The 17,781-nt window shown below is 40.4% G+C and overlaps 1 protein-coding gene across 1 annotated transcript in view; it reads left to right on the plus strand.

Moving 5' to 3' along the window:
* The first annotated feature begins 3,495 nt into the window (after positions 1-3,495).
* atosa (atos homolog A) overlaps positions 3,496-17,781 on the plus strand; it is a 35,583-nt gene continuing 21,297 nt past the window's right edge. The window contains exon 1 of the mRNA XM_085366084.1: positions 3,496-3,583. Within this exon, the coding sequence (XP_085222210.1) occupies positions 3,553-3,583 (31 nt within the window). The 5' untranslated portion in view covers positions 3,496-3,552. The remainder of the gene's footprint in view (positions 3,584-17,781) is intronic.

Consider the following 17,781-nt stretch of genomic DNA (forward strand, 5'->3'; position numbering starts at 1 on the left):
GCTTGCAGAGCTCATGAGGTTTTTACATTTAGAAAAGATGAGATATACACTGGCAGGTTCAACCACCAAATTTCTTAAGGCATGGCAGCCATTCCTGATGTACATGGAAACATTTAAAATGACCACCTTATCATGACCGGATGCCATATCTCTATATCACTATCATAGTTAACTGTACACTGAATGTCCCTTATACATTTTATTTTTATATTTGTTTGTTGTTGTTTGTTTGTTTTTTGTTGTTTTGTAGGGGTTTCTTTGATTTGTTTGTTTGTTTTCCTTCTCTATTTCTGTTATCTTTTTGGGTATTGTAAATACTGAACAGCAAACTACTGTATGTCCAATGTTTTGTTATTAACATGCTGCTGTGACTGAAAATAAAATTTATAAAAAAAACAAAAAAACAAACTCCTTTACAATATTTCAGTCAAAGCCATTTTATTCAACACAAAATTTCTTTGACACAATTGACATTTGTTATCACACCCGTTATCAGATAACCGTGGTTATGTTTGAACTAACATTCCTACTTTCAACAAATAGCTTCATTTTTTTTAGTTTGCAGTATCTTACAATATTTTGCTATCTTTGTTCTGTATCCCAAATAGTGTCATTTCACTAGCAAACTAAAGCCAGGTCTACAGAGTCTGTTCATGAAGTGAATTGTTATTGTTGCCTTTAATCAACACTGTGTTTCATCACAGTGTTGATTAAATCAGAGCATTTTTCCCTTGTCCTCTATTTTCCACCAGAAAGTCAACACACCACATCTTACATGTATCAGGATAGGAATAAAAAACGCTGCAGGTGAGACTGCAACAAAGGAATGAGTGCAAAACTACTGCTTTCACTTAAAAATATCATTAGTTTAATGTATAACATCTTCCTTGACATTGAATGTGAAATTGCTAATCCATGTGAATAACCATTCAGATTTTACAGCAAATTAACTGATTTTCAACACAGAACAACTTTTTTTAATCAAGTGTGCATTTGTATTACCATTGACACTGCTGAAATGCAACTTGTAATTTTAAAAAGCAGTGTCTTGGGTAAAATGTGAGGCATTTAACCTATGCTAATTTCAGACCCCCATGGTGCTCCAGCTGGCTAAACAATGGTTGAAATGGGTGGGGTGGTCTTAACACCTATTTTAAAAGTATTAAAACTATCCCCATGATGACAAAGAAAAACAGTTTCCCATGTCCTTTTTTTTTTTTTGATTTTTCTTTTCTTTTTACTTTTTTGGGTGCCAGGACAGTGGGTGAGAAAAACATGACTACTCTTGTGGGAAATACAATTACATTGTTCTTCTGTTACTGCTTCTACTGCACATTTTCTGACAAGAGCTGACTCAGATTTAAAAGTCAGAGGTGGGAGCTTTTTGACCTAGATGAAGACCTTAAAACTACTGAAGCAATGCACAATAAAACGACTAAGATGCATATGGTCTCAATTTTGATTTTTTTTTTACTCTAATTGTTATAATTTACCCCAGGTTGTGTTACTACTATCCCAGCAGTGAGGCAGGCTATGAACAATAGAACTCCTTGTGTTATGCATCAGGTAATTAATTGCCTGAGAAAGTTGAACAGGTTACAAACATTTCTACTTGCAGTGGGTACATAAGGCTATTTTATGCCAAAGTGTAAGAATCGTGGCCCAAATATTCTGCGAGCTGTAAGTGTTCCAATCACCCCCAGGCTCCCCTACTGTTTTTTTACTTCATTTTTGCCTACTCTTTGGATTTCTTGCCTTAATGCCTAAAGTCACCTCTCATTACCAGCATCTGACTGTGGGGAATCTTCAAGTGTCATCCATGCCTTATAAAATGTTTCGCTTTTAACCTTGAAACTCTCAACCTATAGCTTAAACATTTCGAGCTATTTAAACAACAAAAAAAAAATCAAGTTCTATTAACCATCGCCTTTGTTAAAAAACACCGCAGGGGAGTTTCTACGGAGGAAAAAGACGTAGTGAGCCAAGGGTTACTGTTTTCCAGAAACTTCTGAGTGAGTTTAGATGACTGTCATCCAGTTTGTAGCCAACTAACATATAACAGCATCTCCAAAAATAATCTTGGCCTTGTTTAGGTTGAAGCCAGAACAAAATGTCCACAACGGAAAAAAAGACGAACCCTCACGCGCGCACGTGAACGCGCACCGAATTCCTCTGACCAATCAGCATTGGGAGAGAAGCCCATCTCTTGTGCGTCCTCGTCTCCGCTCGGACTTTTTAATCGCTGTTTGTCTTTCGGAAGTGAAAAGGCACGCTGCTGGGCTTGTGTTTTATTTTTAAATCTACATTTTTTAGCCACACATGGCGCGACTTCCTCAGAAGTTTTGGTACCACTTCTAAGTTGGCGGTTGCTATGGCTGCGAGTTCATGCGAGGCTGGTAGAGAGGGAAGTGACGAGAGGCACTGTTGTTGGGACACGTGACTAGAGCTGCACTGATCTGTTTTGACAAGCAGCGGGGAGGGAAGTGAGGCAGACTGTAAAGCATCACGACTAGGAGGACTCACTGTTCCTTTCATCTGCATTTCGCCTGAATAATATCAGTACCGACCTAGTCCTCTAGTTTTAGTAGTCAGCTGGTGTCAGCGCCCTGACAACAACGGTTGCTCCTTAAAAATAGAAAAAAAGCTTGTGGGAAACGTCGCCGTCGTCCCCGAAGCGTTCGGTCGGAGTCGGACTATTTGTTGTCGGTTTGAAAAGTTTTAATGAGGATCACAAAGGAAGTCTGTACAGGTGGCGTTTCTAACGCAAAGTAGATGGCGACGATTCGAGCTTTGTTGACGGGCAGAAAGTGCACTATGTCCGTGTGATTATCGCTGGTTATCGTTTCGCGAGAGGAATGATAACGCTGAAAATGTTCTCGTCTTAGCAGAGAAAAATACCGAGACCGCCCGTCATCGGTATTAGCAGCTGAGCCGTGGCTACCTGTGCTACATTACTGGGGGGTTGGGGATGTTTGCGAGGTCGTCGTCACTAGCACCAGCTTAACAATACAGAAACAGTAGGGGTTATATAGTTGGTTGAGTTTGCTTTCTGAATAGCAGTGCTGAGTTAGCAAATCCCCCGCGTCTTGGTAGTTAGGAGCCAGCCTTACACAAACGGGGACACCGAAATGAACCACGACTTAACTACGGTTCAGGTGGTGGAATTTGAGACTAGCTGCAAGAGTAGCCGGCTTGCTAGTTAAATTATTTGCAGTCAGAACGGCTAGGCGCAACCAAGCAGACTGACAATCCTTACGCTCACTGTAAGTGGCACACGCTATCTGTTATCTTTGTGTTTGACAATACAGCGCGACTGGATGGGAACAGACAGTAGCATGCTAACAAAGCAATGCTTTGTTGTTGGATAGGGGGCAGTTGGCACCAACACGCAGGCTTCACAGCTGATATTATTGCTTAGGTAACGCAGCAGCTCTCAGTCACAGAGAGGGGTTTAAGGGGGGCAGACGCCCGTTGTGTGTGCTGTCCAGGCTAGGTGTGTTAGGAAAAAAGAAGACTGGGAAGATCTCTGCAGGAGCACCTGAAGGCAACCTGATGACACTGGACAACATGAAGCCCGAGCGAGGTATGTGTGCCACCAGAAAAACACGCATACACAGACATATATTTATAATGTATCTCCCTGGGGTGGTCAGTGTTTGGGTAAGTTGTGCATTTCCGGCTTTTTAGTAGACTGACTGTACCCATTTCCCCGAGAGAAGAATCGGGTCAAAGAATTATGTAACAGCTGGTCAGCCTGGTCACTGGTTATTTGAATTAACAGATCCTGACTTGGGTAAATGAGTACGTTTGTGTGCAGTAAAACACACATTTGTTGCTCTAATTTACAATGTTAACCCTGTCAGCTGTTTTATTTCCTCATTTTTTGCATCAGCATATAACCTGCAGCTCTTGTTTTGGTAGTCTCTTGCACTGGGCTGCTGCAAAATATTCTTGACACCCACCCTGTTGTGGAAATAAAGCTCCTGCCTTATGCTCTGCAACCTGTTTACAGCTCACTGTATCTGCAGCAAGAGGTAAAACAGGGACGGAGGGGGACATCCTTGTTTCTTTCAGTGTGATTATGCTAATTATACCATTGCATCAATTTGCAAAGGGTAACTCGGTGCCTAAATCTCTGCCCTCAGACTGTTAACAATAGGTTTTGTGTAAGCTCCTTTATTATGTTAGTTGAATTATTCACTAACTAAATGATTCATTTGGTGACTGAGTGGTTGTTTGTGACCCAGAGTTGTGGTTGCTTGAATTTGTGGAAATTCCAAAATAGCACCATACTTGGGAGCAGTGAAGGCTGACTGTTTTCAGCCAGTTATAGTCTTTGTGTTTACATATGTTGTGAAACTGCAGACAGGCTGCTGACTGGTTTGAGTGGGCTCTTACTTAAGCACGATATGCAGATAATAGGACCCTTACACCGCACAGTAAACATGTGCCCCACAAGGGCATAGGCTTTTAATCCCAGCCTTACCTTTCCTTGCCTGTAGGATCCTTTATATAGAAACACAGAGCCAAACATTTGTGGGATGTGCTTTGCCAGAGTAAAGGGCACACTGGTTGACATAGTACAGTGTAATTATAGCCTAATAATGCAGCACAGCATACTAGGTCAACTAAACAGCCAAAAACAAACCTGCTGGTGCAATTGATTTACAAATAATCTGTATGCGTCTTCCTGCCTTGTGCAGGCCAGTAGATTGAGAGCTGTTGGCCTAAAACACATTTCTACAGTGCGTCTGTTCTTTACCCTTCATGGATTATCGCTGTCATGTTCTAATTATGAAACCCTGTGCCAGTAGAAGCTGCACCACAGCAGCAGCTCACCGTTTGACTGGCAGATACCGTGGTGCTATTGTTATTTTGAACATACTGTGCTGTTCTTGTGGTGGAGATGCCAGATTGCTTATAGGCTAGATGCCTTCTTTTTCTTGCTTCATTTCTCAGAGAAGGGACTGCAGTGGAGAAGAGAGGAGCTGTTTACTCAAGCAGCGTTTTCACACCTGAACTCTGGACACTGTCAGAGTAATTAGGACAGTCACTATCCACAAAGCTGCCCTTTATCACATGAAGGAGACAGCATGAGATAGTCTCTGGACATTTACCTTGGGGATGTTGTCACATGGGCTCAGAGTTTCATCAGGAAAGCTGCTTATTGGGATTGGGATTTATTTTCTTAAATGCACATCAAATGTCTAAAAAATAAAAGTTCAGTGATATAGCCCATATTGGCTTTAAAGATGATCTACTAACAATAAAGAGAGTAGCACAAATTAGTCAACTTGATGAAGGAGCAAGTAATCTACTGTCCAAAATAATGCATGCTAGCACAGGTTTTATGCATTACCTCGGTTACTGTGCATAATACCTGCATTGTTCTGGATTTTATTTTTGTTTTTAACCTGAATACCTTGGGAGGCAGAATCAGACATTAATCTGAAACACTTTAATCCATAAATAAGTTCATTTGCGATGTCGCAGAGCTGTGTGTGCATGTGCACTCCTGAGAAAAACCACACAAAGCATTGTGTGAGCTCTGGAGTTCTCATGAAGGACTCATCTTTGCATGGCTGAAAACCTGAAACTCAGTGACAAGCTACAGGGAAGCTTTGGCACCACATTTACATCATTAAGCCATTCACTCATGCCAGTACAAACTCATTCTGATAACATTTCTAAATGATTTACTCTGAGCATCATCTATCACAGCCACATCAGGAGAAAAAATAAGACAGTGTCACAAACCTTATTAAACAACATTTGTGTGGTACATTTAAATAATTTCTTAGCAAAATTTTGCACTGTGAAAGTCAAACTGTTACAAATACACGGGCAATAAGGCAAGCAGGAAAATCAACCATGTCCCTGCTTTCAGTAACAAAATTTATACTGCACCTATTCAGTAAATGCTGACACTAGCTTTTTACTGGTAAAAGAGGGCTTTGCACTGCTGCTGATTGTCAGTAAATCTGACCCCTTGTGTGGGGAAAGACCTTCAGGCTATTGAAGGGCACCAAGGTCAGACTGAGAGTTCCTAGGAGTGCCTTGCTTTGTAAGTCCAAAAGAAAAAATTGAACAAGTCCAGACACATCTATTTCACACTGTCTCAAGTAGGGCTGCTCGATTATGGCAAAAATGGTAATCACGATTATTTTCACTGAAATTGAGATCTCGATTATTTGACGATATTTATTTAACCCTTTAAGACCTACCATAGAACCAAGTCCACCAGAGCTTACCGTATATTATTTTTTTACATGTTGTAGTGCCATTTGTGGGAGCATTTCAAGTTGCTATACATCAATACAACTGTTATAGCCCATATTTTAATAATATGTATGCATTAAGTCCATAGTAACTACATTAATTGCAAAAAAGTGCAATAAGCTACAAAAAAATTGAAAATCGTTTTTGTTTTTTTTTTACATATATTTCTACTTGGAGAAATTTAAGAGGTTTGTCCCTCAAAACTTTAAATACAAAAAAGTTGCAAAAAATAGTTTACAACAACAGGAACTTTATTTTGAGTGTCTTCATAGTTTTATTTTGGAGATACAGCAATTTTTATATACTGCAGGAAAAACAAAAAAACAATCCTATGATGCAAATTTGCAAAGAAAACAGCAGGTGCATCAAAATAAACTATTTCCAGCTGTGCAATTCGAGTTCTAAGCATCCCAGAAACTATTCAGAAAAGTCAAACATGACTTATAAAAACACCAGTATAGGCTTTTAAGGCCTACAAGTAAAAAACGACATTTTCCGCGAATATGGCGTCACTTCTGGTTTTGGACGAACAGCTGATCGGCTCGGCAAAGCGTGTTTCTGGAATATTATGTTTTTGTTCCTGCAAGCGCTTTTTATGCAATTTTTTGCAAAGCTTTATGTGGAAGGAAACCGTGACTGAGGACAAGCTGATGGTATAAGATGTAAGTTTCATATGCAAAAAAAATTATTGCGCTAGCTTACATGGTTCAGGTTCTACAGGGATTTAAAAATAGTTACACAAAACGAGCATGCTGCTCTGACCGGCTTTAAAGGGTTAACAATAACAATGTATTGAATAATGACTTTAAAAAATAATATAAAATAGTGTCCAAATACTGATAACAGTGCAAATGTTTGCAATATAAGAAATAAATGAAAAATATAAACATCTATGTTTAGTGAACTTTGCAGTGTTGCTCTGTGGTGCAGCTACTACACCGTAGCAAAGTTTACACACTGTGTCTACTTGATCCACGTCTGACTCCGCGAACCCATAATGTTTCCACACCACTGAAGTTTTTGGGGTTTTTTTACCTCTCTTTTCAACCAACGGCAGTCACTCTCCTCTCCAAATAACTTCTGCTTAGCTTTCCGAGCTTCCCTTGGGTCCTCTTAATTGTTGTGACACGTGTTCAAAATGCAGAGAGGTGCGCTCGATTTGCCACACGGAGCAGCGCGAGAGTAAAGCTTGAGGGAGGTGCTAATAATCGGCTCAGTCATTTTTAATGATCGTTGAAAGCCCAGATCGTAATCGTGATTAAAATTCGATTAATTGAGCAGCCCTAGCCTTAAGTTGTACTGCCTCTGACCTCCTGATCAGCTTGGCGGAAAAAGTCATACCTTCTGGGGAAATGATAAGATGAAAAAGAAGTACTCTGCCACATCTTGCTCCTTGCTTCACCATTAACCCTTTTGAGATAGAATTAGTGGACTTAACAATGGTCAAATTCAACATATCAGACTAGTCTTTGTGCTGAGCAGACCTATCAGATCCCATGTAAGTTGGATGAAAATGCTCCAAATTTTGCGTTTTCTTATCCCTTCATGAGCTTAATGAATTCATACACGCAGGAGTGCATGTTTTAAATTTAAAACCACAAAAGAGCACTAATGTCAGACCCTTTCTCAGGTATCAGTTTATCAGATCTGATATTTAGGGGAAAGAAGCAAAATCAGTCTTGGTCTTCAAAGAGCCCAGCTCCCAGATAATTTGGACATCCAAGAAAAAGGAAAAAAAACTTTTCTTAAAGTTCAGCATCTCTTTGGGGCCTTAGTGAAGTGTGTGTTTGTTATTTATGAAAAAAGGAGCACTTATATTCTGCTCCGGGGCCTAACCAGAGTCATCTGACCCCCTTGTTTTTCTGTGAGTTGAGCTATGAGTCAGGACACCATGTGTGTGAGTGTATGTGGGTGTGAGAACAGAGTGAGTGTGGCACAGTATTCAACAGATAGCTGTTGGCCCTAATAAGCGCTGTACCGTTGAACCATGTGGCTCAACTGACAGCTTTTACAGGTGCCATAAAGAACAGCTTTGGAAAACTCCAGAACCATTTATACTAGTCGGGGGGGAAATGGCTTTTTGTATTGTTCCAAACTGTTGCTGCTTAAGTGTGGTAAAGCTGGGTTTTAAAAAGACATAAGTTTTCTTTGTGTAGCAGAGGAAAGCACGATTCAAAACCACTTTGGAATTGTTTATGGTATAAAATCCTCCGTTTTGCTCAGCTGTGGCGTTTTTCACTCTTAGATGAGTGGAGGCTCATTACAAATAAAAGCTGATTTGCATTAGATGTTGACTAGGGATCATATAGATGAGTAATGAGCAAGTTTCCTTATGCCCTCAACCACAGCTCTCATTGTCCACTTTTCAAACAGTATAGTCTGAGATGATCTCAGAGCTAGTCATGTCGGACTTAGTCAGCTGGCAAGCCTCAGTTCTGCATTTGTGCTCTCTATAATGCTACTTGGTGTGTTTGTACACCAGTGCTTCCAGTTGAAAGAGGAGTCGAGTACAAGTCCACCTTCCCCCACCCTCCAGGCTCGTACCACTGCCTGCCTTCTGCCATACGTTCAGCCAGATTACAGCTGCCTCGAGATGTCCCCAACACTTGCCAGCGGATCAGCGTCTACACTCTCACTGATGAGAGACCTAGATAACGCCGAGCGACATGCACTGTTGTCCCGTATAGCACCTGTCTAGTCTCGTGCTGTCTTTGCATCCTCCTCAGCTGTGATTTACCTCCACAGCAGGAGGCTGACACAACAGGTGCTCTCTTCTGTTTTACTCCTCTCACACAGTTGGAGCCATCATTGTCTTTTTTAATTTATTTACTCATTTATCTACCGAGCTTCTGTTCTCAACATGTTTTAGCTTCAGTGAAGTCCAAAGTTATTTGGACAGAGTTTCTGTAATTTTTTTTCTCTAAACACCATCACAATAGATTTGAAATAAAGCAATTATGATGAGATTGTGTGGAGAAGTGTAGATGTCTGGCTTTAATTCAAAGGGTTTAATAAAACGATTAACCATTTAATTTCATTAAATCAAATTCAGTTTTATTTGTATAGCACTGAATCACAGCAATAGTCATCTCACTTTATATAGTAAAGTAAAAAAAAAAATCTGGCCATTTATGCATTATCCCTCCTGATTGTAAGGCACCTGAAAACTAAAAATATGAATATATTCAATACAAAACTACTTTATTGTTTTTTTTATTTTAAGGAATGTTTGTTCTCTTTGTCTGTTTTTTTGTTTGTTTGTTTGTTTGTTTGTTTTTTAACCTGGGGATATTTCTTCTGTCAAAGTCTTGCAGCTGGAATTAATTTTATCTTCTAAGTGCTTTTCCATATTGCCTTTTCAATACAACAAAACAGCCATTTGCTGACCCAGCTGCAATGAACATGGATATTGGACTGCCCATTGTACACCCAGCTTTAGAGCTGCCTTTCGCAACGAATACCATTCAGCTGTGAGTTACTATCCTGGCCCCTGGTGTAATCAGCCTAAATCAATGCTGTTGTGACAGGTTTCACTGTAAGTAGCCTAGCCTTGCGGTCGTATGGGATTGGGCACCCACTCCTCCCAGACCAGTAATGCTCTTACATAATGCTTGAGCATTTTATTAAGAACACCAAACCTTTATCTGGACTTAAATGCAAGTGTGCTCTTACCTTGTATGTACATTCTGTGTGTGCATATATAGACGTGAAGTTTAAGATTACTACTTTAAAGAGCTTTATCCTCACGCAGACATAAAAGCAGGAACACTTAGCCCAGCCACTTTGTTAACCCACACTGTTAACACGCTTTTTGGACAATCAAAAATACAGAGTCCACAATTGGCCCTGGACTGGCTGAAGCAGTAAGTAGCAGCATGGGTCATATTTCTACTGCCAGTGAGTGATGTCATTGCTTGTTTGTTCGTCACATCCTCCCGCCCCTGTGGCTCCTCATAGCCAACCAGCAGCCAGCTCTGCAGGAACAGGAAGAGCCATCTGGGCCTGGTGATTTTTCTTGGTGGGGGTGGTGTTGTGGTGATGGTGGTGATGTCTGTGTCTCTTTGTCTCTGTGCATTTAGTTTCTTTGTTTTTAGTTCTATCTGTCACTGATTACTGATCTGTTTAGTTTGTCTCCCTTTTATACTTTTAGGGTTTAAAAAAAAAAGAAAAGAAAACTAGATGAATTCACTAAAATCTAAATTTACCCTTTAGTATAAGCTTTTGAATTGATGGAGACAAGCTAAACAGCATTAATGCAGTAAACAAACCATGTTTCTATGTATAGGAACTTAATCTCCATGAAAAATCAAATCTGGGTGGTGCATCCTTCCTTCCACTTCAAGTTTTAATCCCTGATGTGACATAACAACCTCGCTGTTACACTATAAGCTCTGCGGGATGAGCCCTGTTAGCTTGAAAAGCACAAAAATACAAGGCACTCATGCTTGTTAGAAATATTTAGAGTATCCATTCATTGGTTTCTGAGTTATTTCTGGAACTGAGAAACCAAAATGACAGCTTCTTGTTAATCTCAGCGGTGTTTGGAGACAGTATGTTAAGGGATGTGTGATTATCACTCTTCTGCCAGGTCTGAGAGGAGGGAAAACCTCCTGGCAATTACTTTTCTTTCTGACTTCCTTGCTCCACTGGTTTTCTTTTACTTCTCCTATCTCCCTTTTCTCTCCTCCCCATTTTCTCTCCACTCCTCTGTATCATATCACATATAGACCTCAGCGTTTAACACCCCCACCTCCACTATCTGCTGATAATATTGAGAGAAAAAACATATTGACAGAAATAGGGCTACCTTGACTTACTATTTTATACACAAGAACTAAATACCTGACAGTGTACCATGTATCTTTACAGGCTTCTCAAAGAAGGCATTATGCAAATATTTGTATGTGTAATAATGCAGGGAGTTCAGGAAAAAGTCATCCTATTGACTGGCAGTCAGAGTGACTGTGTCATAAAGCAAATGCAAATTAAATTTGCATTTCATGCTGATATGACCAGAAAGTCAAGAGTGGCCAATGAGTCCAAATCTAAATTTTATCTTTATGAGAGCTTCTGTGTGTAAATTACATTGTTCGTATTCCAGGCATTGCATATAAAAACATTTTCTCGACTGTGTTTCATTTAAAGGTGTGCTGGTCAAGATAATTCCCATTTGTGATACAGTGCAAACCTGGGGCTTGGGTGTCTGCTCACAATCCAATGCCAGTATTGCATTTGATAGCTGTTTTCCTCATTGTAAGAGACAGGGAATCTTTTATATGTTTTAAGGCAAAATCAGGATCAACCTCAACAGCGCTGTTTTATCTTAATGAAATAAAATGAGGAATGAACAGATTTCAAAGTTTGTTCAGAGAATGTATTTATTTGTAAGTAAAATAATAAATGACAGCAGGTCCATGATAAATGCAGTGGAGAAAAAAAGGGTGATATTCGCATAATTGATTAACGCAGTCTGATTAGGCTTCTAACACACATGTACAAAACGTGGAAATGATGGGAAACATCTTATGTGAAATAATGTTTAATCGAATCCCAGCATGAGCTGCAGTGATCCAGTGTCCTTCTTGCCTCTACTTTATGTAACTTCTCTCAGACCAAACATAACAAGTGGAAATGAAAATTAGTAGAACTAGTAGTAGTAAGTTAAAAAAATATGCAAAAATACAAGTGAAATGCCTCCAAACTGCTATGCTGTTAGTTCTCCTGATAGCTCCTGCTGCCACATTGCAAAGTAAACACAAAACAACACAGAGCACTGAATAGTTCAGCCCAACACGTCGTCACCAATACCTGATCCAGCTAAGATCCAATCCAAATCTTATAGCAGTATAAATATTCCATTCTCTAACCAGTGTTTATAAAATCAAAACCTCTACTGTCAGTTGCCATCATTTTTGTTTTGTTTTGTTTTTCGACTGGTTGATGTTTAATATAGCCTCAACAGTCCAGAGTGAATCAGAAGGCTTTTGAATCCTCTTGAAGGGTTTAATTTCTGTTACCAGACACCACATATCTTTGGTTGCAAAGAGTCTTACATAAGCACCACTTTAATCAAGTTCACACACCTCACTGGCTTCTCTGTTCCCATGCTCACTGTGTGCTGTTGTGGTCAATTACTAAAAGACCAAAGTAGGTGACTCAGAAATGAAATGTCAGATGACACTATTAAGACACAAAATACAAATAAATAAAATAAAATAAATGCATTGTTTTCTGTGACTGTGATTCTGTCCACTTATCAAATTATTAGATGCAACTTTTTTTTCTTTCTTTTGTAAATTTAATTGGGTTCTTCTCTCTCATGTGACCTCTTCTTTTAGAGTAATGAAATAATGGGTACACATACACAAACACACAGACTCCCGGTGTCTGTTAATGGAGAACACCTTCGGGGCTCTTTGTGGAGGCGTTAAGCACATTGTTTATTAACCACAGTGTTAGGTTGAGTTCATTTGAAACTCATCACAACTACCCCCTCTCCTTAACTCTATTGTCTCATCTCAGTTCTTTCAGGCCAACAACCAGGCTATCTAATGAGTCAGGTGATTCCTTATCATTCCAAACATTGCTTCATCCTCCCAGCAAACCAGCTGACAGTCACTCTTTCCTGCTCAACTGCGTTATTGTTCTTTTCACCTTTGCTCGACAGGCTTTAGTCGTTAGATTTTTTTTTTCATATAGGTATATGCTTTTAATGAATGCTGTTGAAATTTGCTGTCAGGAGCTGTAACCTTGCCCTTTCCTACCAGATTAATCATTCTGTATAACCCTGCCAGCAGTAAGGCAAAGGTTTAAAGCAACTGTGTCAGCTTTAGCCTTTTGATTCTTTGTCCACAGCAGCTATTTCCAGTCTCCAACCAAATCAGTCTGGCCCACTTTTTACACAGCCTTTGGAGCTACACTGCTCGGGTTGCTTAATTCAGACTCCCCTTTCTAGAAATTGACACTAGCAGCACAGGAGGGGTCAAAGGCCTGTGCATTTGCGTTAGACAGGGTAGCTCTGATTACAGAGAGAGGCTGGGTTGTCCCACTGCCCTAGTGTCCTGTCACTGCCAGCATTCAGCTTGCTGAAATTTAATAGTGGTCTTATGTGGAGTGAATATAACCGTAAAAATTACCAGGATTTTGTTTTGTATTTTAAATTTATCATAAAAATGATAATGTTTTCATCTTCATTCCAGCACATCTAGTATACTATCAGGCTGCGTGTTTGTAGTGTTCGGGAAGTAATGCAAGATAAGAATCCGAGTAGATGTAAAGTAGACTCTATAGTGTACATTTAAAGGCTACGTTAGAGAGGTCTACTTAACTGTTGGCCCCACTGGAGCTTAGCAATTCTCACTTTGACCACTGCCCACCTTGTCCACTATTGCTGTACTTACTCCACTCCAGTTCAGGTTAGATAACAGATATTAGTTAGACAGTGAGGTTGAAAAGAACCACTCTTGCTTGAATAACAGAGGCTTTGTGCCTCACAGCTCCAGTGTGTGCAAATAAGGTCAAACAGGATACTGCAGAGAGTTGAGGTCAAAAAGGGCACCGTGGAAGGGTACACCGGACCTTTAAAGATACTGTTATGGATATTTCAGGTGAAATCGGGGGGTATTTGGAGACCTCCAGGAAGAGGTGATTAATTATTATTACTAAATGTCACAAATGCCTGTCTTTTGTTAAATCTCATGAAATTTTACTGTACTTTTCATTCTGCTTAACTGTTGTTCATTCTGCTGCATTTACACCAGGAAGCTGCCCAGTGTAACCAGTCTTATACAGTTAGCTGCCAAGCAACTCATTTGAATAATAAGGGGTTTAAGTACCTTACTTAAGGACTTCAGTTGCTATAGTTGTCAAAGATGAAGGGAACATACTGCATCTCATTTTTAACCCTGGATGTCTGTACAGGATTTGAATTTACACATTTGTATTCACTGGCTAGCCAAGAGTGTGCAGATTTACAGTTCAGAAAGGCTGTAGAAGCTGAATTTGCCAGTCGGTATAGTTATAGCTGCGTTAATTACTGTGGAGGTTCAGTGAAATCCTGCAGACTCATTCACTCCATCAATTGCAGTTACCTAACCACAATAACCTGCCATTGTTACTGGTTCTTTCATCATCCAGTATTGACCTAATACTGTAAGAAAGCTGAACAGATTTGTGTGTATGAACAGAAGTTTTCTTGGTTTTGAACTCGGTGACATACAGTTTTGTTCTCATTAGCCAAATGAGAAATATCCACCTGTAAGTTGGACATGGAGATGAGGATATGTAAAGTAGTAAAGTCGAATAGTAGCAGTTTAGACAAGATGCATAGCTCTTTATAGCTCTTTTATAAAATAAAAAAGCCTGAAGTTAACCTTTTGCACCTCAGCTCAGATTAGGTTTGTTTGTTTAGTCCTTCGGAGTCCAGTTAAGCTTCACAATGGTGATTTTTTTTTTTTTTCCCATGAGCTCAGAGGTTGTTTATCATGTAACATCAGTAGTATGTTACTCAGCTACTAAACAACAGCTCTTGTTTTATGTCTGACAATAATGGGTGTGATAGAGAGGACAAGGTGGGGTGCCAGTCTGGGTTGTGCATGTGTTTGTGTGTCTGTGTGTCATTTGTCTGTTGGCAGTTGGAGAATAAAAGCTGAGTTCACAAAGAAGGGTTCTCCTCAGCTGTAGTGGGACTAAAGTCCCTTAGCCAATCAGAACTTGTTGCTATGTCTCATGTGAATCTGCCCCTTTGTGTTGTTAGTGGGAGAGGGACACACACACATTACAGAGTCCATAGTTTAAAGGAAAGTGGGAGCATTTTCAGAAAGGCAGAGGAAAATCCCAATATAGTCTTTGTAAAACTAGTAGTTGTCAACAGAGTCCAAGGTTTAGTGGTGAGATACATTGGCAGCCAGCTTATTGATGAAATTTAAAATACCAGGGTCTCTCACTCTGTTAGTAAAAAAACTAAAACAACTGAGATTTGTTTTGTTTTTAAAATTGAAGCTGGAGTTCTTTCTTTATGAGAGATCTTTACCATTATTTACAGCCGCTGGCAAAAACATGCCGGTTTCTTGGCAGACTTCACCACTTCCAGTGTTTTGTAATCTTGTAACACAAGGCAGACAAAAGCAGGAAAGGTGAGCTGGCAGTGATGTGTGATTCATGTTTTAAAACGCTATGGAAACACAGCTGACCCTGTTTATTACAAGTGAAGTTAAGCAAAGCAACAGTCCTCTGCTGTTTTACCGCAGAGATGGAGAGTAAAAGCTCTGTCTGTATAGCGATTCACATTAGAGTACCATAAACGCTGAGGATAACATGCACAGCGACCTAGAGAGGGCTCAGCACTCACAAAGCGAGCATGATCACATAAACAGCTTAACTGTCATAACAGAAACTCATAATGTGCAAAGCAAGGCCGTGGCATAGAGCACCTCACTGCACCCTTACAGAGCACAGCTGAAGCGGTAACTGTCACTTGCGAGGACACATATTGGCGCAGATCATTGCTACACAGAGACACTCTTCAATCACCGTGACGGGAATCTTTAACACAATTTTCCTGTTGCCTTGGTAACACGTGTCCCACCCACCTTTCTTCCCTGGTCAGCAGTTATGATCATTGATCACAGTCTTCTTCCATTCCCAGGTCAGTCAGCCAGGAGGAAAATGACTAAGACCATATCTGTTTTTCTTCCGTTTGTGTTGGAAGTTGTTTTTGTTTGTTTTTAATAAGAAAAGCGGAGGTTATTTATTGCTACAGAGCCTGTGTGGTTATTGCTGGTTCTTCTTTTACAGGAAATTTAGCAAGATTGAAGCTTTTAGATTTCTTACATGGGTGCACTGTGTTCGGGAGCACTTTTAAAACTGGCAGATGTTGAGAAATAGATATACAGTGGGGCAAAAAAGTATTTAGTCAGCCACCGATTGTGCAAGTCCCCCCACTTAAAATGATGACAGAGGTCAGTAATTTGCACCAGAGGTACACTTCAACTGTGAGAGACAGAATGTGAAAAAAAAATCCATGAATCCACATGGTAGGATTTGTAAAGAATTTATTCGTAAATCAGGGTGGAAAATAAGTATTTGGTCACCTCAAACAAGGAAAATCTCTGGCTCTCACAGACCTGTAACGTCTTCTGGAAGAAGCTTTTCTGTCCCCCACTCGTTACCTGTATGAATGGCACCTGTTTGAACTCATCATCTGTATAAAAGACACCTGTCCACAGCCTCAAACAGTCAGACTCCAAACTCCGCCATGGCCAAGACCAAAGAGCTTTCGAAGGACACCAGGAAAAGTATTGTAGACCTGCACCAGACTGGGAAGAGTGAATCTACAATAGGCAAGCAGCTTGGTGTGAAAAAATCAGCTGTGGGAGCAATCATCAGAAAATGGAAGACATACAAGACCACTGATAATCTCCCTCGATCTGGGGCTCCACGCAAGATCTCATCCCGTGGGGTCAAAATGATCATGAGAACGGTGAGCAAAGATCCCAGAACCACACGGGGGGACCTGGCGAATGACCTGCAGAGAGCTGGGACCAAAGTAACAAAGGTCACCATCAGTAACACACTACAACGGCAGGGAATCAAATCCCGCAGTGCCAGACGTGTTCCGCTGCTGAAGCCAGTGCATGTCCAGGCCCGTCTGAAGTTTGCCAGAGAGCACATGGATGATACAGCAGAGGATTGGGAGAATGTCATGTGGTCAGATGAAACCAAAGTAGAACTTTTTGGTATAAACTCAACTCGTCATGTTTGGAGGAAGAAGAATACTGAGTTGCATCCCAAGAACACCATACCTACTGTGAAGCATGGGGGTGGAAACATCATGCTATGGGGCTGTTTTTCTGCCAAGGGGACAGGACGACTGATCCGTGTTAAGGACAGAATGAATGGGGCCATGTATCCTGAGATTTTGAGCCAAAACCTCCTTCCATCAGTGAGAACTTTGAAGATGAAACGAGGCTGGGTCTTCCAACATGACAATGATCCAAAACACACCGCCCGGGCAACAAAGGAGTGGCTCCGTAAGAAGCATTTGAAAGTCCTGGAGTGGCCTAGCCAGTCTCCAGACCTCAACCCCATAGAAAATCTGTGGCGGGAGTTGAAAGTCCGTGTTGCTCGGCGACAGCCCCAAAACATCACTGCATTTTGGCCCATTCCTCCATGCAGATCTTCTCGAGATCTGCATGGAGGAATGGGCCAAAATACCAGCTACTGTGTGTGCAAACCTGGTAAAGACCTATAGTAAACATTTGACCTCTGTTATTGCCAACAAAGGTTATGTTACAAAGTATTGAGTTGTATTTTTGTTATTGACCAAATACTTATTTTCCACCCTGATTTACGAATAAATTCTTTACAAATCCTACCATGTGGATTCATGGATTTTTTTTTCACATTCTGTCTCTCACAGTTGAAGTGTACCTCTGGTGCAAATTACTGACCTCTGTCATCATTTTAAGTGGGGGAACTTGCACAATTGGTGGCTGACTAAAT

This window comes from Diplotaxodon limnothrissa, linkage group LG1, assembly GCF_057381915.1.
Source record: "Diplotaxodon limnothrissa isolate DT_005_m linkage group LG1, D_limnothrissa_male_GT1.1, whole genome shotgun sequence".
Taxonomy (NCBI): Eukaryota; Metazoa; Chordata; class Actinopteri; order Cichliformes; family Cichlidae; genus Diplotaxodon; species Diplotaxodon limnothrissa.